The sequence below is a fragment of the Saimiri boliviensis genome, chromosome 4 (assembly GCF_048565385.1).
Source record: "Saimiri boliviensis isolate mSaiBol1 chromosome 4, mSaiBol1.pri, whole genome shotgun sequence".
In the NCBI taxonomy this organism is placed as follows: domain Eukaryota; kingdom Metazoa; phylum Chordata; class Mammalia; order Primates; family Cebidae; genus Saimiri; species Saimiri boliviensis.
The window spans coordinates 131,193,663-131,219,206 of NC_133452.1; the positions used below are offsets into that span (position 1 = coordinate 131,193,663).

Sequence of the window (25,544 nt, forward strand, 5' to 3'; positions counted from 1 at the left end):
GTTAAGGAATTGAAGAAGCAGTTCTTGCCCAGGCAATCTGCCCCCAGCCAGAAGACTCAGGGGTGGGCCAAGAACACGGCCTCCGCCTTCCTTCAGCTCTCTGAAGTTTCCACTGCTCACTGCTCTTCGGTGGCTGATGGCCTTATCTGCAGCTCATAGTCCGCCAAGCCCAGAGGATTTATGAGTCCAGTTTCTGTATAAATTAGGGGGCAGGGGTGCTGTAGAGGCTCCTTATCGATGATTGAGGCCAGGGCCCAGGCTGTTGTCCTCACAGGAGCCTGATTAATGACATGACAGACACTGGCTGTGGTCGGCCTGGAGTGGACTACACTGCCACTCTCACCAAACAGTAAGTGGAACGATTGGGCTGGAGCCAGGATTTCAGAAGAAAAGGATGGGGAAGTGGAGCGATCCTGGGAAGGTATGCTAGTGAATGTTGGAGACGGGTGTGGAGAAAAGAGGGCGTGCTTGAATGGGCGGGGTCTTGGGGAAAGTTGGGGAATATAGGTCAAGGCGGCAGGAGCATGAGGACTCACAGGCACCCAGCCTCTCCTCCAGCAGCAGCACCTGGTCGCTGAGAGATTCGATCCGGTCATCCCGGCCCCATAGCTCAGCCACCTGTTCTGGCTGCAGCTCTTCAGGCGGCACGGGCAGCACCGCTCGGACCCACGCCCCAGCCTGACCGGCCCACTGCAAAGGAAGAGTTGCCTCAGGGTATTGTTAGTGAGGTCTGGCCTCGCCCCAGCCCGCAGGCTTGGCTCACCTGCTCCAGCCGCTCCAGGCGCCCTCGCAGCTCACGAATCTCCCGCTTCAGAGTGCGCTCGTCGTTCTCCGCCTCCCGAACTAGGAACAAAGGAGACCAAGAGCGTGACCGCTGCCCGGGCCCGGACGCCTGTCCCGGGTCGCTGCGGTGGCCCGTACTCCTGCCCGCTCACCGGCCACGCTGAGTATGCTGGCACTGGTTGGGGGCTCTGGGGACCCCTCCTTGCAGGTGCGCCCGTCCGGGCCTAGCACTAGGTCGTGAGGGCAGCCGCAGGTGAAGCTGCCGGCCGTGTTAAGACAACGATGCGAGCAGAGGGTGACGCTGGTCCTACATTCATCCACGTCTAGTTACCGAAAAGAGGAAGGGGCTGAGAGAGGGGGTGGCGGCAAGACGCCTGGGTAGGTGGGGAGGTCAGGGAGCCCTCGCTGGGGAAGGCTGAGCCGACTCACCCACATGACAGTGCTTCCCTCCCCAGCCGGGGGCGCACTCGCACCGGTCCGGCCGAACGCAGACGCCTCCGTTCAGGCAAGGCTTGGCGCAGATGGCTGCGGACAGAAGAAGTGGGGTTCGGACTCGAACCGATAGCCCCCAGCTCCGTGGAGCGCGCCTCCCGCAGGGTCTGGAAGACCCAGCCTCACCTTCACAGGTGAGCGCCCCCGGGTGCCGCTTCTTCCAACCCTGGCAGCACACTGTATGGGTCTGCTGCACCTCCCGCCTCACTTCCCGCCACGTAACGCGGTAGGTGGTCCTGGAACACAGCGCCCGGCTCAGGACCCTGAGGACGGGTCCTGGCCGCGGTTCTTGGGGTTCCATCTCCCCATCCCTCACCTGTAAGTGCTGCAGATGCGCCTTCCAGCACACAAGGTCAGGTAGGGCTTGTACACTGGTTGGCTGTAGGACTCGTTGTAGCGGAGCGGGACCACCACTGTCCGCTTGGAGCAGACTCCCGGACTGCGTCCATGCCAGAGGATGAGGTGGGAGAGATTAAGTAGGCCAGGCCCTGGGGAGCCAGGACTCCCACTTCCCTCAACGGGCTACTGAGACCCCGCTCTCCCTCCAGATGACAGCCTCTCACCCACCTTCTAAACCTGCAGTTCTGTTTTGCCTGTGAAATCCCACCCACAACAGAAGGCTCCCGAGAAGAGGTCACCCCAGGCCCCAGCCCCACTGTTGTCACCTCTCTCTGAGAGATCCACCCTTGGCCCCCTTGCCTGACATCAGTAGCAGGAGGAATGAGAGACCGCCTAATAGAGTGCACAGCTCAGCCCTGGACCCCATGATTCTCTTTGACTCCAGACCCTTTGGGCTGCAGGAAAGAAAAGGTTAATGGATGCCCATCCTCTCTCCTATTAATTTCTCCAGCACTAGCCCCTCCAAGGGCACTCTGCTATGCCCTCTAAGGGAGTCAGGACATTCACTTTTACATACTAGCCACCAGGATTGCCTACACCTGTGTGTACACCCAACACTATCCTATCCTTAGCGTATCATGATCCATTCAGCATCATAAAACTCACACCCCAGCACACCCCCTCCACCTCCCCTCTAACCTATTTACTTCTAATCCCCTCCGCACAATCTGGAGGGACAGTCAACCCTCCTCCCCCTTAAGGCACTCCTGTCTTTAACATGCTCTCTTATAACTTCACACCTTCAAAACACTAGCTATACACCCTCACACCATACACACAAACCAAGCACCTGGAAACCACACCTTACACACACTGCTACTCCCCTCACACACCACCACATACACCCTAAATGCACATCCCTTGCTCCAACAAAACACCCCTCAACTCATGCCGCCCTAAGTCTCTGAATAAACCCCACTCTTTCCCCAGTGAAATTCTCTCCCCACTGCCCTTGCTCTCTCTCCATTCCCACCTGGCTTCTTTCTCCTAGGAGGCTTCAGGCAGAGCAGCCTCAGCAGAAGCAGCTCAGACTGGTGGGTAGGCCTGGCGGGCTAAGAAGGAGAGGAGGGGCTGGCCCAGAGTCCTCCCATTCCTGCCCCCTCCCACAAGCCTCCTCCTCAGCTCCAGCCGGGTCAGCTTAGTAGGGTCGAGTCCCTCTACCCTCATCTCCACCCCAACAAAGAGCTCCCTAGAAGTGTCTTTCCAACCCTATGAGGCCCATTTCTGGACTCCCCAAATCAGAAGATACAAGCTCTGTAACACCACCAGTACCCCCTTTAACACTACACAGACAAGGGGAGAGTTGGGGGGCAGGGAGAGAAACAGCTGCCAAGGAACAAAGCAGGTCAGGTCATGGGAGAAGCAAGATCAGCTGAGGAAAGATAGAAGGGCAAGTCGTCACAAAGGGGCAGGAGGGCAGCCCAGGGCACCAAGGGGGAAACTGTCCCCCTCTCTTGATGACATTTGTTAGGGCTTAGGGGGAACAGAATTGAGTCAGCCACCACCCCCCATGCCAGAGCAGACAGGGCCCTATTGTCTCAGCCAAAATTTCTTCTTTCAAGAAGAGAAGGCTCATTGTCCAGCCCTACACCCAGCTCTGGCGCACAAAGCTCAAAAAGGGGCACAACAAATGCCCACCCTGACCCTCAGCCCCCTCGTCTAGCCAGGGGGTGGCAGGCGCATTCCACCCATGAGGCTGAGGCCCAAACCACTGGAGCCCTGAGCTTAGCCCCGCAATCTTGGGGACTGGGAGAGGAAGAGAATTGTCTTCGGCAGGAAAGAACCCACAGAGGATCAGGAACCCACAAAGAATGAGCATTGAGAGAGAGCGGAAACACCAAGGGGGTCCCCACCCTAGACCAGGAATCTGGGCACCCAGGCCTCAGCTCTCCGTCCACACCCTCCTTAGGGAGCCAGGTCCCCTCCACCTGGAAATGAGCCAAGTCACACTGAGGAAATGGAACTTTATTTCTATAAATACAGGGGTAACACCCATTCAAGGGAAGTTAAAAGAGGGCCTGGGGCCTCAAAAGAAACTAGGCTCCCAGGGGTTACTCCAACACTGATCATAGGGACTGGGGGATCCCCAAACCTGAGATGGGCCTCACAGGCCACAGATATTCCCCAACACTGACACTTCAGGAACGGAACTGTCCCCATAGGGGAGCCTCAGAACCCCACTCTCATGGGTAGTCCCTCTTAGGGGTTGGGAGGGCTGATGACAGAGGACTTCAGAGAAAAAAGGGAATATGGGAAGAATAGAAGCTAAAAATGTCCTGAGTGGCCTGGAAGGAGACCCCTGTGGTAGGCAGGGGGTGGGTTCTCCTCCCATACAGCCAGATACGGAGAAGCAGCAGCAGCAAAAGCAGCCACAAGTTAAAAACATGGTTTCTCACTTCCCAACTTCGGCCTTGAGAGAAAGGGAGAGCATGGAGCAACCCCCCCAAATGAGAGGACATGAGGTAGGGGAGGCCAGAACTTGTCATTCACGGAGGAGCAGAGGAGAGGGGTTCTGGGAGTCCAGCTTGGTGGGGGTAGTGTGGAGCAATGAGGTGGTCACAGGCACACCAGAGCCTGACACTGCTTTCCAAGGCCACCACTTGGTCTCTGGACTAGGGATTTCCTGGGGACCCCTGAATATATCCTCAGGAGAGCCAAGGTTCAATGCAGGTCTCATAAAGAGTACGATTGGAGTGCCAGGCTGTGTGGGAGATCCCGGCCATTGGACACCTCACTATGGCCCCCCGGGCCAATAGAGTCTTCAACCCAAAAGAATCTCGCAGATAAACCTTCAAGGTGGTCGAAGGGGCGTGGAAGCATGGAAGAAAGACACAAGGAGAGACAAAGTGAGTTACTGCTGGCATGTAAACCTCCTCCCCACAGGGTAAACCCTTCAGCTCAGAAGTCACAGAGAGGGCTCCAGAATGAGGTGGGACAGTGGATGGAAGGGGAAGTAATCCCAAGGGGGCTCACCAGTTGCTCCTCCATCTCCAAGACCGTCTCATTTGCATCATAGAAACCAAAGAAGCTACAAAGAGATTTGGGGGAAGGTTATCAGGAGAGCTGGAGGAAAGCTGGCTGGGCACAATGGTTCATACCTGTAATCCCAGCACTTTGGGAGGCCGACGTGGCTGGATCACCTGAGGGCAGGAGTTCAAGACCAGCCTGGCCAACATGGTGAAACCCCATCTCTACTTAAAATACAAAAATTGGCTGGGCATGGTGGCAGGTGCCTGTAATCCCAGCTACCCAAGAAGCTGGGGCAAGAGAATCACCTGAACCCTGGAGGCAGAGGTTGCAGTAAGCTGAGATTGTGCCACCACACTCTAGCTTGGGCAACAGAGCAGGGCTCTGTCTCAGAAAACAAAGGAAAGAAAATCAAGGTGGGCTAACGTCCTAAAGGAATGGAAGGCCTATTGGGGAGAGAGGCAGCAGGGAGGACACTCAAAAATCTCTAACTGGATATAATGTACCTCATAAGGTGATACACTGAAGATACGGCCTCACTTCTGTAGAAACCCCATCAAAATGTATTACCGGCTGGGCGAGGTGGCTCACACCTGTAATTCCAGCACTTTGGGAGGCCGAGGCCAGCAGATCACCTGAGGTCAGAAGTTCGAGACAAGCCTGGCCAACGTGGGGAAACCCCATCTCTACTAAAAATACAAAATTATCCAGGCGTGGTCACAGGCGCCTGTAATCCCAGCTACTCCGAAGGCTGAGGCAGGAGAATTGCTTGAACTTGGAAGATAGAGGTTGCAATGAGCCAGGATCGCGCCACTGCACTCCTGCCCGGGCGAGAGTGAGACTCCATCTCAAAACAAAAAAACAAAAAAAGTATTACCTAAGCATGAGAAAATAACCAACAAACCCAAACTGAGGGAAATTCTACAAAACAGCTGGTCTGTATGCTTCAACAATATCAATGTCATGGACAAAGACTGAAAAACTATTCCAGATTAAAGGATACTAAGGCCGGGTGAGGTGGCCCACGCCTGTAATCTCACCACTTTGGGAGGCCGAGGCGGGAGGATCACAAGGTCAAGAGATCGAGACCATCCTGGCCAATATGGCAAAACCTCATCTCTACTAAAACTACAAAAATTAGCTGGTTGTAGTGGCACCTGCCTGTGGTCCCAACTACTCTGGAGGCTGAGGTAGGAGAATCGCTTGAACTCGGGAAGCAGAGGTTACAGTGAGCTGAGATCACGCCACTGCACTCCAGCCTGGTGACAGAGTGAGCTCCATGTCAAAAAAAAAAAAAAGATACTTAAGAGGCCTGGAGCAGTGGCACACACCTGTAATCCCAGCACTTTGGGAGGCCAAGTAGGGCAGATCACCTGAGTCAAGAGTTCAAGACCAGCTTGGCCAACATGGTGAACGCCCATCTCTACTAAAAATACAAAAATTAGCTAGGTGTGGTGGAGAGTTCCTATAATCCCAGCTACTCGGGAGGCAGAGGTTGCAGTAAGCTGAGATCACACCACCGCACTCCAGCCTGCGCAAGTGAGACATCGTCTAAAAAAAAAAAAAAAAAAAAGGCCTGGCGTGGTGGCTCATGCCTGTAATCCCAGCACTTTGGGAGGGCTCGGCATGGTGACAGGCTCCTGTAATCCCAGCTACTTGGGAGGCTGAGGCAGGAGAATCCCTTGAACCAGGGAGGCAGAGGTGGCAGTGAGCAGAGACGGAGTTTCGCTCTTGTTACCCAGGCTGCAGTGCAATGGCGCGATCTCGGCTCACCGCAACCTCCGCCTCCTGGGTTCAGGCAATTCTCCTGCCTCAGCCTCCTGAGTAGCTGGGATTACAGGCACGCACCACCATGCCCAGCTAATTTTTTGTATTTTTTAGTAGAGACGGGGTTTCACCATGTTGACCAGGATGGTCTCGATCTCTCAACCTCGTGATCCACCCGCCTCGGCCTCCCAAAGTGCTGGGATTACAGGCTTGAGCCACCGCGCCCGGCGGTAACTTTTTTTTTTTGACATGGAGTCTTGCTCTGTCGCCAGGCTAGAGTGCAGTAGTGCGATCTTGGCTCACCGCCACCTCTGCCTTCCGGGTTCAAGCGATTCTCCTGCCTCAGCCTCCTGAGTAGCAGGGACTATAGGCATATGCCACTACGTACGTCCAGCTAATTTTTTGTATTTTCAGTAGAGACAGAGTTTCACCATGTTGGCCAGGATGGTCTCCATCTCTTGACCTTATGACCTGCCTGCCTCAGTCTCCCAAAGATTATAGGCACGAGCAACCACGGCTGGCCAGAAAAAAAAACTTTTTTTTTTTGAGATAGAGTCTTACTCCATCACGCAGGCTGGAGTGCAATGGCAAGATCTCAGCTCACCGCAACCTCAGCCTTCCAGGCTCAAGCGATTCTTCTTCAGCCTCCTGAGTAGCCAGGATGGACTACAAGTGCACACCTCCATGCCCAGCTAATTTTTGTACTTTAGGTGGAGATGGGGGTTTGCCATGTTGCTCAGGGTGGTCTCAAACTTCTGGGCTCACACCTCGGCCTCCCAAAGTGCTAGGATTACAGGCACAAACTTTTTTTTTGAGACGGAGTCTTGCTCTGTCACCCAGGCTGAAGTGCAGGGTACAATCTCAGCTCACTGCAACCTCCACCTCCCAGGTTCAAGCAATTCTCCTGCCTCAACCTCCCAAGTAGCTGGAACTACAGGTGTGCAACATCACATCCAGCTAATTTTTTGGTATTTTTAGTAGAGACAGGGTTTCACCATGTTAGCCAGGATGGTCTCCATCTCCTGACCTTATGGTCTGCCCACCTCAGTCTCCCAAAGTGCTGGGATTACAGGCGTGAGAGCACACCCAGCAGTAAACTTTTCTTAAGTATGAGATTATTTCGAAATAAAAAGGTCTTAAAAATCTTTTTGTTTTTTGAGACGGAGTCTTGCTCTGTCACCCAGGCTGGAGTGAAGTGGCGCCATGTCGGCTCATTGCAACCTTCACCTCTCAGTTTCAAGCAATTCTCCTGCCTCAGCCTCCCAAGTAGCTGGAACTACAGGCAAGCGCAACCAGACCTGGCTAATTTTCGTATTTTTAGTAGAGACAGATTTCTCCATGTTAGCCAGCTAGTCTCAAACTCCTGACCTCAGGTGATACACCTGCCTCAGCCTCCCAAAGTGCTGGGATTATAGGCGTGAGCCATTGCGCCCAGCCAGGTAGAGTTAAAATCTTTTAATTAAAAAATATTGCCGGGCGCGGTGGCTCAAGCCTGTAATCCCAGCACTTTGGGAGGCCGAGGCGGGTGGATCACGAGGTCGAGATATCGAGACCATCCTGGTCAACATGGTGAAACCCCGTCTCTACTAAAAATACAAAACATTAACCCAGGAGGCGGAGGTTGCGGTGAGCCAAGATCGCCCCATTGTACTCCAGCCTGGGTATCAAGCAAAACTCCGTCTCAAAAAAAAAAAAAAAAAAAAAAAAAAATTTAACTGGCATGGGCACTGAGTGGAACCTGGAATAAGCATATTTATTCAGTGCTTATTCCAGCTGAATAAATGCTAACATTGTTAAATCCAGTGGATTGTGGGAGCAAAAAAGAAAGGCCCTCATCCTAGTATTAGAGCATCAACAAAAGCTTCCCAGCAATGAACCTGGACCAAGGAAAGCTATCCCAGACACAGGGAACAGCAAGAGCAAAGACACAGAGGTGAGGTGCAGCTGGGCGCACTGGGGAGTGGGGTTGGAGGCCATGTTGATGGATGGATTTCAGAAGGTGTAGAGAAGCAGTAGTGGGGGCTGGGCGTGGTGGCTCACGCCTGTAATCCCAGCACTTTGGGAGGCCGAGGCAGGTGGATCACGAGGTCAAAAGATCAAGGCCATCCTGGTCAACATGGTGAAACCCCGTCTCCACTAAAAAAATACAAAAAATTAGCTGGGCATGGTGGCGCGCGCCTGTAGTCCCAGCTACTCGGGAGGCTGAGGCAGGAGAATTGCCTGAACCCAGGAGGCGGAGGTTGCGGTGAGCCAAGATCGAACCATTGCACTCCAGCCTGGGTAACAAGAGCGAAACTCCGTCTCAAAAAAACAAACAAACAAAAAAAACACCTCCATCACCCACAAGGGCCACATTCCTGATTTTGATACTGTGCTATAATTATGTAGGATGCAACCACTGGGGGAGGCTGGGTGAAGGGCCTCTCTATATTTACAGTCTTTGAAACTTCCTATGAATCCATAAGAATTTCAAAATTAAAAGTTTTTACAAAGTGGGGGAGGGGGGTGATAGGGATAGAGAGGAGAGTCAGCAGGACTCAGTGCCTGGCTTGATGCAAGGGGCTGGGACATGACCCCCAGGTTTCGGTCTTGGGTGACGGGATGAATGAGGGGAGGAGCACTAACTGAACAGTGGGAGGAGCAGGCCAGTTTTAGGCATGAGATAAAGACCTATCAGGGTTAGGAGATGTCTTTAGCCAGTCTTCAGGCCACACAATCCCTTTGTACCTGGACTGCCAGGGAGTAATAACACCATCATCAGGGCCCCCAATCAGCACCAGGTGGCCCACACGAAGAAAGTTCTTCCGCCATTCTGTAGGATGGAAAGAAAAGAGGCTGAGTCAGCCACAGGGGTCAGGCCTGGTCGGAGAGGGAAACACAAGGCGTCAAAGAAGCAGAAAAGGGGACACAGATAGGAGCCTGGATTCTCACCTGTGGCATTGGGATGGTCTCTTTCCCCATTGATCAGGGCCAGGAAGCTGCTAGCATTGAGGTATAAGTCATCATGGTGGGGATCTGGATACAAGCAGCAGTTAAAAAAAGGAAGCAGAAAAGGGAGGCAAGACAGGTGGTGAGGAGCCCAACAAGGAGGCTGCAGCAATAGTCAAGATGGGTAGCAATAAAACAGTAGTGATAATTTGGGCCAGGTGCAGTGGCTCACGCCTGTAATCCCAGCACTTTGGGAGGCCAAGGCAAGTGGATCACTTGGGGTCAGGAGTTCGAGACCAGCCTGGTCAACATGGTGAAACCCTGTCTCTACTAAAAATACAAAAGTTAGCCAGGCATTGTGGTGCATGCCTGTAATCCTAGGTACTCAGGAGGCTGAGGCACAAGAATCACTTGAACTCAGAAGGTGGAGGTTACAGTGAGTTGAGATTCCGCCACTGCACTCCATCCTGGGCAACACAGTGAGACTCCATCTCAAAAAAAAATAATGATAGTAGTCATAATAATTGTAAACATAACAAGTACTGTTTTTCTGAGATGGAATCTCACTCTGTTGCCCAGGCTGAAGTGCAGTGGCATAATATTGGCTCATTGCAACCTCCGCCTACTGGGTTCAAGCAATTCTCCTGCCTCAGCCTCCCAAGTAGCTAGGATTACAGGCAAGTGCCCACATCCAGCTATTTTTTTTGTATTTTTAGTAGAGACGGGGTTTCACCATGTTGGCCAGGCTGGTCTCACACTCCTGATCTCAAGTGATCCACCCACCTCCCAAAGTGCTGGAATTACAGGTGAGCAACCATATCTGGCAATAGCAAGTTCTTTTATCTAGCACTTACTATAAGCCAGGTACTATTCAAACTACATTGCATTCATTAATTTATTTAATCCTTAAAACCACCTGGTGAAGTATTCGATCTTATTGTTTTACAGACAAGGAAAACTGAGTAACACAATGGTTAAGTAACTTGCCCAATCTTAAGTAGGGTCAAGATTCAAACCCAAGTATTCTGGCCCCATGGTCTGGTCTAGAGGTTGGCAAACTGTGACCAATGGGCCAAATCCAGCCTGCTACTGGTTTTTGTAATTAAAGTTTTATTGGAACACAGAGACATTCATTCACATATGGTACATGGCTGCTTTCACACTGTAACAGCAGAATTGAGTAGTTGTGAAACAGACTACATGTCCTACAAAGCCAGAAATATTTACTCTCTGTCCCTTTATAGAAAAGTTTTGCTGACTCCTGCATCAGACTATACCTGCTGAGGCAATAAGGTAACACACTTAAAACATTCTGACCCTTGCCGGGCGCGGTGGCTCAAGCCTGTAATCCCAGCACTTTGGGAGGCCGAGGCGGGTGGATCACGAGGTCGAGAGATCGAGACCATCCTGGTCAACATGGTGAAACCCCGTCTCTACTAAAAATACAAAAAAAAAATTAGCTGGGCATGGTGGCACGTGCCTGTAATCCCAGTTAGTCAGGAGGCTGAGGCAGGAGAATTGCCTGAACCCAGGAGGCAGAGGTTGCGGTGAGCCGAGATCACGCCATTGCACTCCAGCCTGGGTAACAACAGCGAAAACTCCGCCTCAAAAAAAAAAAAAAAAAAAACATTCTGACCCAGGTACAGTGGCTCACACCTGTAATCCTGAGGTCAGGTCACACCTCCTGAGGTCAGGAGTTTGAGACCAGCCTGGCCAACATGGCGAAACTCCGTCTCTACTAAAAATACGAAAATTAGCCAGGCATGGTAGCATGTACCTGTAATCCCAGCTACTAGCAGGGCTGAGGCAGGAGGATTGCTTAAACCTGGGAGGCGGAGGTTGCATTGAGCTGAGATCGTGCCACTGCACTCCAGAGTGGGAAATAGAGCGAGACTCCCTCTCAAAAAAGAAAACAAAACCCTCAGCAGTGCCTGTTCAAATAGTAAAGGCTAAATAAATGTAAGTTATTTTTCTTGTCATTACTGCTATTGGTTGCAGCAGAGGTGGAAGCAACTGACCTGACCCTCCACAGTGCCCTCTCCATGGAAGCCCCACTCACCATGCCAGTAGTTGCAGATGGAGAATTCCTGGCCCCAGGGGCTATAGCAGATCCGATAGAGGTTAGATCGCATGGAGGTGGGGAACAGCCACTTCAAGTAGTCTGTGTCTGGCAAGAGAATGTCAGTGCTAAGTGACCATAAACCTCTGTGCCCCCAAAACTCAGGGCATTCTGTGAGGTCCAGTGCCCACTCACCTCCATACTGTCCCATCTGTGGAGAGGAGAGGGAGATGAAAGAATCCACATTGTGATCATCCATGACAGAAAGCAGAGCCCGGCACACAAGGCCCCCTGTAGACAGAACACCACATTGGGCAGGGACTTAAGGACAGCAAAGCCAGCAGCACCCTCTACCCCCACGAACACACACTGCCCCCCAACACACTGTACATAAAGGAAACTGAGGCTTCCGGAAGGCAGGCACACCCTGTGCCAAAAGGTCACACATCATGTAAGTGACCGAGCCCGAATTAGATGCTAGGCCTCCTGCCTCTAATTCTAGGGTGTTTTTACCTGCCCCATTAGCCCTTATGTCCAAGAACCATGGATAATACGGAAAGAAGGAGCAGCAATGTAGGGAGCCTCCCTCCCATTCAAGACAGAGATGAGACCCAGATGCTGAGGGAAGTCAGAAAGGAAGGGCTCAGGTATCAGGGCTGTGCCTGGAGCAATGTGGTTCAGAAAAAGGGACACTAGGAAGTGTCCCTCAGATAAGGATCAAGCCTCAGATAGGGCTTAGGAGTTAGGGGCAGGGGAGTCGCCTACCCTGCGAGTAGCAGATGAGATGCACCCCTTGAGGGGCCTTTGCCATGATGGGGACCACAGCCTCTCGGAACCCTTGCACCTGTTCCCACAGGGGTCGCAAGCTCTCTCTCCCATCGAAGAGATCGAGCACTGTCACCACAGTCCCGGGGTGTGTCTGTGGGAAGGGGGCAATGCAGCCACCGGGGATAGGCTAAGAAGCTCCCACACACCACCCCCTGGCCCACGTCCACAGGCCTATTGTGCCCTGCTACAACCAGGGATCCCGTCCCCCAACTCTCCCCCCATGCCAGCATCAGCTCCCTGAGGAACTGGGCAGGCCCAGAGGGGTGGCTTTCATTTTCCCGCTTTCCCTCCCCTGCCACAGTAGAGAGCCTCTAACGCCCGGCACCCGGGTGTCCCGTGCCAGACCTCATTGATGTATTCCAGCAGGTGGCGGAAGCTGTACGAGCTGTCGAAGAGCCCATGCACCACGATGACCGGCTTGTAGGACGCGCGGTGGGGCGCGGGGGCTGCAGGCAACAGCAGCGGCAGGAAAGGCAACAGGAGCAGGACCCACGCCGCGGGCAGCCGCTGCCCCCAGAGCCCCAGCATGCTCCTGCCTGAGAAAGTGGCGATAAGGGCCTGTGAAGGAGATGGCAACACCCTCCTCCCTCGGAACAAACGCACGGCAATCAAACCGCCTCCTCTCGCTCCCGCACCAGGTCCTTGTCACAAAATAGCCTACTTTTAACTTACTCGAGCCCTCTCCCTACAAACACACCCCCCTACCACGTTGACGCACCAACGCGCACCCGCTGTCCCGCCCCGAACTCCTCGCTCTGGGAACCTCTTCCCTAGGCCCAGACCGATGCCCCTCCCCAGCCAGGAACAACGCGGAGTTCTGTAATACCCCGGAGCAGCAGCCCAGACCCCCTGGAGAGTGCAAACTCCCACCTGGCCTGGCTCCGTAGGACTCGCTCCCGCCCGCTGTTTACTTCTCCCAAATCTGGAACCCACGGGGGAGGGGGAAGGGGGAGAAAAGGGAGCGCAGGAGAATGACGGATGGGAGGGGGGAAGGGCGAGCTGCTTGGGGTCGCGCAAATCCGTCACGTCCGGGGCTTTCTCTGGCAACCGCGCGAGCGTCCCCCGCAACTCACAGCCGGGACCGGAGGGGCAATGGAATATTCCATTGCGCCCTAGGTGCCGGGGAGGAAACAGGCGGAGCGATCCATTTAGGCCAGTGGGGAGAGGAAAAAGCAGCAAACAGATTCTGGGAATGGAAAGAAGGGCTGTCCAGGCTTCGTTGGCCCCAGCGACCCAAAGGTCCGACTTCCCCGCCTCGATTCTCCCCACTTCCCAGTACAGGCGTCCGGCTCTGCAGCAGAACACGAAGTTTTCTTTCCCCAGGGGGCGGTCGGGGGGGTGGACCAGGGAAAGATAGCCCTCCACATTTTGCCTTGTGCTGGGTGAGTGGCAGGGTGACCTGGAGGGCTGATGCCAGCGCGGGCTTACCCCTCAACACCCACCCCACCCCCCTCCAGCCCGCCCCGGGTCAGCGTCTTACAACTCTTCATTCTGAAGTGCATGTAGTGCCCTTGTCTCCAGAGACGCGGAGAGTCCTCGAGGCCCCTTGAGCTAAGTGCAGCCTGGCCCAGTTTCTCCTGCCCTACTCTACTCCCCTCCCCATAAGCGACCCACCCTGAAGGGGCGGAGGGCCCAAAGGGATGCGCTGACTCACGCCCGCGTAACTTCGACCAGTCTTTCAACCTGAGCGACCCCCACAATCTGGCTTTCTGAGCTCTCTGTGGGCGGCTCCCTATCGAGACCCCCAGGCGCCCCACCGCCCCGCCTGTGACCCCTACCCCACACCCTAGTGCCTCAGGGCTTTTACTTAGCATTTAAAGACGTTTATCTTGAGATAAGGCTTTCTCCGCACGTCTGAGCCCCTCTCTCTGTTTACAAGGTCACTGCTTGGTCTAAATTCGTCTCAGTCAAACCACTTTGCGCTCGGAATGGTGGAGTGTGACGGCGGGGCGGCGGTAAGGGGTCGGGGGTTCACGCGATCGCCTAAGTGACCAGAACGACTGGTGTGAAGCCTTGATCTGACTCTCTGGAGCCTGGAACTGGTTTCAGCGGAAGCCTCCGTACTGCTCTGTAGTCTCCACTAGGATATAGACAAAAAGGGACCCAGCCGGGAAAGCGACGGCCTGAGGCGGGGGCTGGGGGCGTAAGGAGCAGAATGATTCTCTGGCTGTGTTTTTGCAAAAAAAAAAAAACCAACTGGTGTAACTCTCCGTAGACTGCCTATCCTCGCTCCCTGCACCCACCCACGCGCTCCCAAGATACAATAAGCAAATAAAAAGACTAATAACGCTGTGCTGCAGGTCGACTCAGGAGGTGGAAATGCCTCTTGGTGACAGGGAGTGGGTGGGAGTAGAGGGGTTTGGGGAATGGATCTAAACATTGACCGGCTCAGAGACGCTAAGCAGCCTCAGCAAGCAAAGGGAGAGTGGGGGAACAAGCACAATTCCCAACGGAGCTGCCAGAAATGAGCAATTAAGTCATACCCCGCCCCCACCCTCTCCAAAAGAGCTTCGGCTCCTCAGTCCTGGACAAAGAAGGTATGTATGCACACCACACACACCACACAAACTCTCTCTCCCTTTTCCCCCCAAGGCCCAGCTTCCCCCGAATTACAGACCTGGGCCTCCCTCTTTGCTGTCAGGTTGGCAGGTCCACCGTACCCTGGGAACTTTTCAGACCATCGCAGTTCTGAACTCTGCGAAATTCTCTCTCACACACAAGTATTTATCTCTTCTAAAGAGGAGGAAACGGGCCAAAGATTTGGGAGAAGACCCTGGCACCTTTCAGGGAAGACTCTGGCACATTGCAGGGAGCTAAGTCGGGGGAGGACCTGCCTCTGGAGGTACCTGGGTTATTAACTCCACTGAGAACCTGTTCACTTCCTCCCACAATATAACCACTACAGTGAGTCTTGGAGGGGGTGACTCTAGAGAGTTCTCCGTCCTTCGTTCCCTTAGTCCCACCCGCCTAGCCTGGTCTAGCCTCCGTGTTTCCATGACAACTCCAAAGGAGCCTAAACTGGGGGCCTGAATGCTGGGGTGAGAGGAGGGGAGAGGTGGTCCAAGAGCAGAAAGAGAGACCTAGTGGGGGACGGCTGAAGTGCTCCCCCTCCCTTGCCACGGTCCCTTTAAGCTCCCCCCCTCCCTGTTCTCCCTCCGCCCCCCGCCGCTGCCTTCATCTCTCCATCTCTGCGCTGCTGCCGGCTGCGCCATCCAGCACCCAGACTCCGGCACCGGCCAAGGACCCTCCACTCCGGCTGCAGGGACCCTGTCCCAGTGAGACCGCAGGCATGTCATCCGAAAAGTCAGGTAAAAACAATAACAAAACCTCCCACCCCCTCCACTGTCTTCTGACTCTCCCTCCCCCTTGCCCCAACCCCCTTCTTCACCCCTCCCTAGCGGTGGTTCTGTTTCATTCCCCTTCTCTCCAGCTCTCAACACTCTGCTAATTCCCCTCCTCTTTCTGTCTCCCCCTTCTTCTTCCTTTCCTCCTTCCAGTCGAAGCCTCTGCCCCTTGCCAACAGCAGGGGCCGAGGCGGGTAGGTTGAGAGGGTGAAGAAAGTACAGCCAGGTTCTGCAAGAATAGCATCATTGGGAGTGACAGATGGACAGTCCCTGGCTGGCATGAAGACATCCTGTAGGGAAACAGGGAGAGATGACCAGATGGGGGTTGTCAAGGGAGTAAAATCCAGAGGGCTTTTCTTAATCTGCCCTAAAAGAGGTCCTGAGATTCTCAAAGAGGCTGGGGCACTCCTCCCCCCACTGAAGAAACAGCAGAGTGGAGCACATGTCATCCCACATGTGTTTATACAACTGTTGAATCGAACATAGATAACACAGGGTTGCATGTCTACACATAAGCACATACTAGCCCGGACAGGCCAGCCCAAAGGCAGCTATAGCAAAGGAGAGGGGATTGGGGTCTGCAGGTGAGAGCTGGGTGCATGGTGATGAAAAAGAGAAAAGAAGCAGACAAGAGTTGTGACCTCAAAACTAGATTGGAAGGAAGAAGGAGGGGGGCAGATGGCCTAGATATAGCCCCTCTCTTGCCCCTCAAATTAGAGATGGTTTCTCACTCGTCTCTTTCTATGTGTCTCTCCGATTATCTTTCTCCATCCATGACTCGCTGTGTTTCCCCTTACCCCTCCTCATCACTGTCTGTGTTATCTTTCCCCTTATCCTTTCCTCCACTCACCTCCTCCAGGACTCCCAGACTCAGTCCCTCACACTTCTCCACCGCCCTACAATGCCCCTCAGCCTCCAGCCGAACTCCCAGCCCCACCGCCACAGGCAGCCCCTTCCTCACACCATCACCACCACCACCATTACCATCAGTCTGGCACCGCCACCCTCCCGCGCTTAGGGGCAGGGGGCCTGGCCTCTTCCGCGGCCACCGCTCAGCGCGGTCCCTCCGCCTCCGCCACACTGCCGAGGCCCCCCCACCACGCCCCTCCCGGTTCTGCTGCTGGGGCACCCCCACCCGGCTGCGCTACCTTGCCCCGCATGCCACCCGACCCTTACCTGCAGGAGACTCGCTTCGAGGGCCCACTTCCCCCGCCGCCGCCCGCCGCCGCCGCCCCGCCCCCACCGGCGCCCGCCCAGACTGCCCAGGCCCCCGGCTTCGTGGTGCCAACGCACGCGGGGACTGTGGGCACGCTGCCGCTGGGGGGCTACGTAGCGCCCGGATACCCCCTGCAGCTGCAGCCCTGCACTGCTTACGTGCCGGTCTACCCGGTGGGCACGGTGAGTGCCAGGCAGACAGGGGCATGGGAGAAGAGGGGGATGCGATACAGGACTTGAAATTGGGGATACACTGGGGGCTGGCAGAATAGAGGAACAAGGACAGGGAACAGGTAGTGTTCCCGGGGCAAGCCCTAGAAAGAAAAGAGCCTGAGACATGAGGGACTAGGGAGAGACCCGGGAGTAGGAGTCTATTGGTGCCCAAAGTCAGGGCCTGGGAGAGGGAACAGAGCCTAGAGGTTCAGAGGTCTGAAAGTAAGAAACCGTCTGGAGGGGGAAAAATGGAAGCTGAGAACCCAGGGGAAGATGGAAGAAGCCTGGGACTAAGTGGTAGGGCAGGCCTGGTAGGTGTGTGGAAGGAAGAAACAAGGTCTGAAGTGAGGCCAGGGCAACCCCTGTGGGACCATACCTTGTGGGAGAGAATGTAGAGAACCCAAGAGTGGTGATTAATGAAGCAGGGAACGGAGAAGAGGGGCCTAGGTGGAATTTATCGGTGTCCTGGAAGGATACTGGGTGGTTTATTTTGAGAAACCATAGTTCAGAATTGTGCTTTTGCCGGGCTCGGTGGCTCACGCCTGTAATCCCAGCACTTTGGGAGGCCGAGGCGGGTGGATCACGAGGTCGGGAGATCGAGACCATCCTGGTCAACATGGTGAAACCCCGTCTCTACTAAAAATACAAAACATTAGCTGGGCATGGTGGTGCGTGCCTGTAATCCCAGCTACTCAGGAGGCTGAGGCAGGAGAATTGCCTGAACCCAGGAGGCGGAGGTTGCGGTGAGCCGAGATCGCGCCATTGCACTCCAGCCTGGGTAACAAGAGCGAAACTCCGTCTCAAAAAAAAAAAAAAAAAAAAAAAAAAAGAATTGTGCTTTTGCCGAACGCGGTGGCTCAAGCCTGTAATCCCAGCACTTTGGGAGGCTGAGGCGGGTGGATCACGAGGTCAAGAGATCGAGACCATCCTGGTCAACATGGTGAAACCCCGTCTCTACTAAAAATACAAAACATTAGCTGGGCATGGTGGCGCATGCCTGTAATCCCAGCTACTCGGGAGGCTGAGGCAGGAGAATTGCCTGAACCCAGGAGGTGGAGGTTGCGGTGAGTCGAGATCGCGCCATTGCACTCCAGCCTGGGTGACAAGAGTGAAACTCCGTCTCAAAAAAAAAAAAAAAAAAGTGCTTTTAAAGCCACTCTGCCGGCCACCCAATGCTGGTAGGCTGGGAGAGGGTCGGAGTGATGCCCCTTCCCCCCAACTTTCCTTCCACAGCCATATGCAGGCGGGACCCCGGGGGGGACAGGAGTGACCTCCACTCTCCCCCCGCCGCCCCAGGGCCCAGGGCTGGCCCTACTGGAGCCGAGGCGCCCGCCACACGACTACATGCCCATCGCGGTGCTGACCACCATCTGCTGCTTCTGGCCTACGGGCATCATTGCCATCTTCAAGGCAGTGCAGGTAGGGGGCAGGAACATACTCGGTTTGGGGGATGGGCAGTTCTAGGAGTGCTGGGGACCATCGCAGAGAAAGGCTGCAGCTCTTTGATCTCCTTTCCCCACTTCTCCTCCGTAGGTGCGCACGGCCTTGGCCCGCGGAGACATGGTGTCGGCCGAGATCGCTTCACGCGAGGCCCGGAACTTCTCCTTCATCTCCCTGGCCGTGGGCATCGCGGCCATGGTGCTCTGTACCATCCTCACCGTAGTCATCATCATCGCCGCGCAGCACCACGAGAACTACTGGGATCCCTAAAAACGCCCCCGGTCCGGCCCCACTCTGCGCCCCTCGACCCCCCAGGCTCATTCTGCAGTCATGCCGCGGGCCCAATGGGCGCCCTGCACACCCGCTTCTGGGGCCATCAGACTTCAATACATCGTAAACTCCGCCTCCACGGAACGTCTCGCCTTGGGAGCAAGCTCCGAATCCAGTTCCTCAGGAACCCCTCCAAAACCCACACCCCAAGGGACGCCGCTTTACGGGATCCTGGCCAAACACCGGACCCTCAGTCGCCCCAGGCCCCCTCACCCTCAAAGCGTAGTGCCCGCAGCCCAGCAATCTGGGTTTGGTCCCTAAAACCCCGCCTCCTCCATAAGCTCCGCCCTAGCGCTGACAAAACCCCGCCTCCAGGTCGGCAGGCTCCGCCTTCTTTTTTTCTCCGCGGGGTGATTCAGTCCAGTGATTGGGTTTGTGGCTCCAGGCCTCACCTACAGACGGACAGACTCCTCCCTTCCCTCCGGCCAAAGGACCGAGCCCTGGGGTAGCCACGCCCCCACCTCCAGTTTTTTGCAAGTACGTTTTCGTCCCACCTCCACCCAGATTTCAACCTATTTTCTTGCTAATCCCAGAACGTCTCCCTTGGTTTTTGGAAGCACATTTGGGAAGTTCCTGGTGTAGGACCCTTCTCCCTGGGATAAGAAACATGCCTGTAAAAGCTCTGTAAATACTCCCTTCCACTTCTCCCAGCTCCTGGGCAGCTGGGCAGAAAGGAATCCAGGCTATGGACCTCCCAAGTCCCCGCTCCCCGCTCCCCTCGGCGGCCCCCGCCTTGTTCTGATCTGTGTGTGCCTGTGTGTGAACTTCTGAAAGACGGTATTAAAGAGACTTAGTTGATTTATCGCCCGCAATTCCAAAGACTACGGCCTCGCCAAAAAAAAAAAAAAAAAAAAGAAAGAAAGAAAAAAGAAAATCCGACAGAGACTAACGTGAGGGAGACAGATTCCCAGATCGCCAGAGACACGCGAATATGGCAGACGGAGGGAAGCTCCCTGGGAATCCACCAGAGAAGACCTTGGGGGTCCATTCTCAGTGAGGCTTTGTTTTCTCAGTGGGGCTGAGAAAAAAAAAGTGAGGCTTTATTTCCCCAGTACCCCTTTTCCATTCCCTGCTATCCCCAGAACTCCAGGAAGGCAAGAGAACAGAAGAGGGCAGACCATGGTGAAGAAGCTGGTCAAGGATAGAGTGATGCAGGAAAAGATGCCAGCTGCCCATAGCTGTTCCTGACTGGGCTGGCGGGTAGCAGAAAACTTGGATTAGAGCCCCACATGCTGGACTGTACGGGGTATAGGAAAGGCAAAAAGAGCAGATTGGGAGCCCAGGGAGGAGGTCAATGGCCTCTCAAGTCTCCCTGGAACTAGCTGCCCTGTCCTAGCCAAAAGAGGTCAACCATGAGGCCTTTTTTGAGAGGGGAGTGGTGATTAGCGGATGGCACCAGCGGTGGGCTTGGGTCTTTGGTGGTCCTATCCTGAATTTATGCATTTATGCAACAGGCAGACTCCATACTGGATACTGGTGAGACATCCACCCAGACAGCAGGTGTGACCCCTGACCTCATGGAGCTTACAATCTAGAAGGGAAGCCATGCACTGAGATAGGAGATGTGAGAGGAGGTGGGGTGAGGTGTGGATATCATGGGTTCCACTTTGGATGTTTCAGATTTAATGTGCCTACCTTACCAAACTTCTTGAAAAGAATTCACGGCTGGGTGCAATGGCTCACGCCTGTAATCCCAGCATTTTGGGAGGCTGAGGCCAGCAGATCACTTGAGGTCAGTAGTTGGAAACCAGTCTGGCCAACATGATGAAACCCTGTGTCTACCAAAAATATAAAAAATTAGCAGGGTTTGGTGGCAGGCACCTGTAATCCCAGCTACTCAGGATGCTGAGGCAAGAGAATTGCTTGAACCTGGGAGGTGGAGGTTGCAGTGAGCCGAGATCTTACCACTGCACTCCAGCCTGGGTGACTGACTGAGACTCTGTCTCAAAAAGAAAAGAAAAGAATAATTCATGATTGCAGCTTCCACTTCCACTCACCCTCTGACACCTTAAAAAAAAATAGTAGAGGCAGGTCGCAGCAGCTCATGCCTGTAATCCCAGCACTTTGGGAGGCAGAAGCAGAAAGGTAACGAGGTCAGGAGTTCGAGAACAGCCTGGCCAACATGGAAAACCTGACTCTACTAAAAATACAAAAATTAGGCAAATGTGGTGGTGGGAGCCTGTAATCCCAGCTACTCAGGAGGCTGAGGCAAGAGAATCGCTTGAACCCGGGAGGTGGAGGTTGCAGTGAGCCAAGACCACATCATTGTACCCCTGGGCACCAAAAGCGAAACTCCATCTCAAGAAAAAAGGTGGGAGGATATTGCTATCAGAGATATGTCTGAATCTGTCTTTTATACCCACTACTTCTTGACTAATTGAAATATGTATCCACACCCTACTCTCCCGAAACCTCTCTCTCAAATGGCAACCAACTACCCAGATCCCAAATCAATGGCATTTTCACAGTATGCTACTTCTGAACCCTTCTGTGTTTGTCCCTTGACCGTGAATTCCCCACACACTCAGGTTCAGGCACATACTGACCTTCCTTCACCCCCGCCTCCACATAGACCTCTAACCATCTTCACCTCTGCCTTCCCTCCTTGCTTGTTCTTCCCCTAAGTGTCCATCTTTAATTATTTTCCCCTTCTCTGAGACTTCCCTGTGAAAAGCTCAATCACTCAACTCGGCTAATCAAATGCTTCTCCAACCTGTATTTTACATGCAGATGTTTTTTCCAGTGCCTGCAGATCACAGCCACGTGGATTATGCTTGCTGGTCCTCTAAATCAGCACATTCCAAAACTGATGAAATGCCACAGAAAACCTGCGTCCCTTTCTCTGTTAATAGACCATTTTCCTAATCACTCTTCCTTATCTGAAAATTTGCTGCCTCCTCCCTTTCCCTCCTGCCTTATTTTTGGTGTGTTCTCAAGCCCAGTCAATTTTGCCACCACAATGTCTTTTGAATCTGTAATTTTTCCCCAGCCCTTGCTGGAACAAGGCTGGAACAACTAGAATTATTGCATCAGCTTTCCAACAGGTGTTCCTACTGCCTACCTCTCCCTACCTCATCTCCCTCCACGCTGTTGTCAGATGAGCCTCCCTAAACACACTTATGTAACTCCACTGCTTGAAAGCCCTTCAAGATTCCCTATTCCCTACTCAATTATTTACAAAATTTTAATCTGGCCTTTAACAGCTTCCATAATTTAAAATCATCCAGCTTCTCTGTTCATTCTAATTTTTAACCATGCTGAATTACTCATCATTCCCACCTCCAGGTATTTGCCCAGCTGTTCTCAAATCTTAGCCCTCCTTCCCAATCTCTCCCTATTATAAACCAAATTGTTTGCAGCTTGTCACAAGTTTCAGAGGCTTTAGACTACATCCAGGCTCTTGCTCATGATGTTCTCCCCCTCTTCACATCTGCCTCTCTACTTGGCCAAATTTTATCTATAATATCTTTCAAGACCCAGATTAATTCATCCCTCACTCCAGTAAAAGGGTCTCTCATTGTCCTCTGGGTTAGATTAAAGCATTATGCATTTATGCAACAGGAGACTCCATACTGGTTACTGGTGAGATGTCTAAATAGAGCTTCAGGCATTCCTTGGAATAATGGTTCTTGCCCCAAGTTGCATATTAGAATCCACTGAAGAGCACTGAAAAATCCCAAAGCCCAAATCACATCCTAAAACAATTAAATCAGAATCTCTGGGACCAGTGCAATGGCTCACACTTGTAACCCCAGCACTCTGGGAAGCCGAGGCAGGAGGATCCTTTGAGCCCAGGAGTTCGAAACTAGCCTGGGCAATATGGTGAGGCCCCCATCGCTACAAAAAGTTTAAACATTAGTCTAGACCGGGCACGGTGGCTCATGCATGTAATCGCAGCACTTTGGAAGGCCGAAAGCCAGGTGGATCGCTTGAGGTCAAGAGTTCAGGACCAGCCTGGCCAATGTGGTAAAACCCCCTCTCCACCAAAACCACAAAATCAGTTGGGTATGGTGTAGCATATGCCTATAATCCCAGCTACTCGGGAGGCAAAGGCAGTAGAATTGCTTGAACCTAGGAGGCGAAGGTTGCAATGAGCTGAGATCGAGACACTACACTCCAGCCTTGGCCACAGAGTGTGACTCTGTCTCAAAAAAAAAATTAAGCCGAGCCAGGTGGCTCACCTGTAGTCTTAGCTACTTGGGAGGGTGAGGCGGGAGGATTCCTTGGGCCTATGGGGCAGAGGCTGCAGTGATCACACCACTGTGCTCCAGCCTGGGCAACAGAGCAAGACCCTGTCTCAAAAAAATAACAAAAAGAGTATCTGGGAGTGGGACTCAGGCATCAGTATTTAAGACATGATCAGGTGATTCCAAAGGACAGCCAAGTTTGGGAATCATAGGTTTACAGGCACTTTACGGATCACCCAGGGAGAGTGAAGAGGCCAAAAAATAACTTCTTCAACTCTGGGCAATTTTCTTTAGGAGAAAAGTATCTAGATCTGAGATTCCCGTTATCTGCATATTTTCTCATCTCTTCCCACCTGACAACTTGATGTACACAGCTTTACCTTGTGAGCTACTTGAAGGCAGGAGTCAAATCTGGCTTATCTCTGGTTTGCAGATCCTCATCAGATAAAACCTCTTCTACCAATCTTTGAACTCAACTCAATTGAAAGGAATTAGGCAGAGGGAAACATGAATAAAAAATGATTTAGCTCTCTTTCACTTTTCCTTAGAAGTGTTTGTTTCTTAATCTCAGATCTCTTAACCTCAGCCAGACTCCTCCCTCAAGAGGAGATAAACTCTTACAATGTTATCCTCTTCTTACCTGATTCACCTCCCTCTGCAGGGGATGCCCTTGGCTCTGGCACCTCTATTGACAGAGACTCCATCCTCTAGGAGAGGCTCTTCACTCCTTTAACGTCTGTGTGGGTGGTCTGACTCTCCCATAATTAGATTCTGGGTCACCGTTCCCCCTCAACAATGGAATATTCAGTACCTGATCACTCTACTTGCACCTCTCATTTCATTGTCTTCTTTTTATTATTTATTTATTTAGAGACAGAGTTTTTGCTCTTTTTTTTGTTTTTGTCTTTTTCGTTTTTGTGGAGAATGGGGTCTCGCTATATTGCCCAGGCAGGTCTCGAACTCCTGGGCTCAAGCTATCCTCCTGCCTCTGCCTCCCTAAGAGCTGGGATTACACGGGGTTCACCATGTTGACCAGGATGGTCTTGATCTCTTGACCTCATGATCCATCTGCCTAGGCCTCCCAAAGTGCTGGGATTACAGGCGTGAGCCACTGTGCCCGGCCTTTGATTTTTAATAGAGATGAGGTCTCACTATGTTGTCCAGGCTGGTCTCGAACTCCTGAACTCACTCGATATGCCTGCTTTAGCCTCCTAAAGTGCTGGGATTACAGGCATGAGCCACAACGCCTGGCCCCATTTTATTATTTTTATGTTTTCTTTTTTTTTTTCTTTTTTATCCTCTAATAAGCCTGCAAGAATATTTTTATGTTTTCTTTATTTTTTTATTTTTATTTTTATTTTATTTTATTTATTTATTTATTTATTTTTAAGACAGGGTTTCACCATATTGGTCAGGCTGGTCTTGAAGTCCCGACCTCAGGTGATTCACCCGCCTTGGCCTCCAAAGTGCTTGGATTACAGGCATGAGCCACCACACCGGCCAATTTTTATGTTTTCAATGTTCATGCAGATTCTGCAGTACCCTCCCCTTCTCTTGCTGTGATTTGTTTCTCCCTGCTTCCCTTACTCCCTATGTCACACCTTAAACTTGGTTGCCCCCAATACCTGCTGCCCTTCCAGAATCTCATCCTTAGTCTTCTTGTGTTGCTCCCCAGTACCTCTATTCCAAAAATTCTTCAACCCCATCTGGGCCTCCCCTCCACTGACTCTATTACTTTTCATTGTTGTTTGATCTCAATTTTTCACTTTCCTCATCAGCCAGTTTAGATTCCAAGGTTCAACCCGGTAATCGCCTCTCAGTCCTCATTCTGTACTCTTGAGCCCTCTTTGTCTGACACATTTTCATCCCTGGTCAAATCCCATTGTGCCTGCTCCACACCTGCTCTCAACAGCTGGGGAGAAACCCAGTCATACTGACTGGTCTTGCTTCCTGCAGGCCCTCAGTATGGCATGCCAGCCCGCCTTACCCAACACAGTTCATGTTCCCCAAATCCGAGACCACAACTTCACAAGATGACAACCTTTCTTCCTATTTCACTGCGAAAACAAACTTTCGGAGGGGAACTTCCTCACAGTCCCACCTCAAATTCACCAGTCAACCTGCAACCGTATGGCAGAGAGGCTGACCTGCTCCTCCCTGTACCCCAGGATCCTGTTCCCTCTCGCCTGCTCAGAGATGTTACTCCTGAAATTATCCCCTATCTCTCTGTCCTGCATAATCGGTTTATTCCCTCTTCACTGCAGCACTCCCGTCATTATACAAACGTGCTATAATATTATACATCTCTGAAAAGAAAGAACAAAATTCTTTCCCTACTCACTTATGTAGTAAAAGCAAAACATTGGCTGGGCGCAGTGGCGCATGCCTGTAGTTCCAGCTACTCGGGAGGCTGAGGTGGGAGGATCGCTTGAGCCCAGGAGTTCTGGGCTATAAGTGCACTATGTTGATCAGGTGTCTGCACTAAGTTCGGCATCATTATGGTGACCTCCCAGAAGCGGGGTACCACCAGGTTGCCTAAGGAGAGGTGAACCGGCCTAGGTCAGAAATGGAGCAGGTCAAAACTCCCATGCC

At 52.8% G+C, this 25,544-nt stretch overlaps 3 protein-coding genes across 11 annotated transcripts; 1 reads left to right on the forward strand and 2 right to left on the reverse strand.

The window, feature by feature from the left end:
* Positions 1–53: 53 nt before the first annotated feature.
* EGFL8 (EGF like domain multiple 8) lies at positions 54–3,535 on the reverse strand. Of its 2 annotated transcripts, XM_003944311.4 has the most exons (9): positions 2,648–3,535; positions 1,941–2,069; positions 1,592–1,714; positions 1,402–1,511; positions 1,213–1,308; positions 936–1,106; positions 764–843; positions 537–690; positions 54–278 (listed from the first exon to the last, which is right to left on the reverse strand). In XM_003944311.4, the coding sequence occupies exons 2-9, from the start codon at positions 2,039–2,041 to the stop codon at positions 232–234; spliced, it is 882 nt and encodes a 293-aa protein (XP_003944360.3). In that variant the 5' UTR covers positions 2,042–2,069; positions 2,648–3,535; the 3' UTR covers positions 54–231. The 2 variants fall into 2 exon arrangements, with proteins under 2 accessions (XP_003944360.3, XP_010330535.3); XM_010332233.3 differs by having other exon boundaries at positions 54–690.
* Positions 3,536–3,624: 89 nt separating this feature from the next.
* Positions 3,625–14,913, reverse strand: PPT2 (palmitoyl-protein thioesterase 2). 6 transcript variants are annotated; one of them, XM_010332232.3, is made up of 9 exons: positions 14,841–14,913; positions 12,569–12,759; positions 12,161–12,314; positions 11,591–11,686; positions 11,396–11,503; positions 9,340–9,423; positions 9,136–9,220; positions 4,648–4,702; positions 3,625–4,463 (listed from the first exon to the last, which is right to left on the reverse strand). In XM_010332232.3, exons 2-9 carry the CDS (start codon positions 12,749–12,751, stop codon positions 4,320–4,322), a joined length of 909 nt encoding a protein of 302 aa, XP_010330534.1. In that variant the 5' UTR covers positions 12,752–12,759; positions 14,841–14,913; the 3' UTR covers positions 3,625–4,319. The 6 variants fall into 6 exon arrangements, 5 of the variants coding, with proteins under 5 accessions (XP_010330534.1, XP_074254320.1, XP_010330533.1 ...); XM_074398219.1 differs by lacking the exon at positions 14,841–14,913 and adding an exon at positions 13,704–14,037; XM_010332231.3 differs by lacking the exon at positions 14,841–14,913 and adding an exon at positions 13,094–13,300.
* On the forward strand, positions 14,383–19,563 carry PRRT1 (proline rich transmembrane protein 1). 3 transcript variants are annotated; one of them, XM_039467778.2, is made up of 5 exons: positions 14,383–14,760; positions 15,440–15,531; positions 16,427–16,965; positions 18,229–18,414; positions 18,529–19,563. In XM_039467778.2, exons 2-5 carry the CDS (start codon positions 15,513–15,515, stop codon positions 18,703–18,705), a joined length of 921 nt encoding a protein of 306 aa, XP_039323712.2. In that variant the 5' UTR covers positions 14,383–14,760; positions 15,440–15,512; the 3' UTR covers positions 18,706–19,563. The 3 variants fall into 3 exon arrangements, with proteins under 3 accessions (XP_039323712.2, XP_074254323.1, XP_039323711.2); XM_074398222.1 differs by lacking the exon at positions 14,383–14,760 and adding an exon at positions 15,012–15,065; XM_039467777.2 differs by lacking the exon at positions 14,383–14,760 and having other exon boundaries at positions 15,393–15,531; positions 18,292–18,414.
* The last annotated feature ends 5,981 nt before the right edge of the window (positions 19,564–25,544 follow it).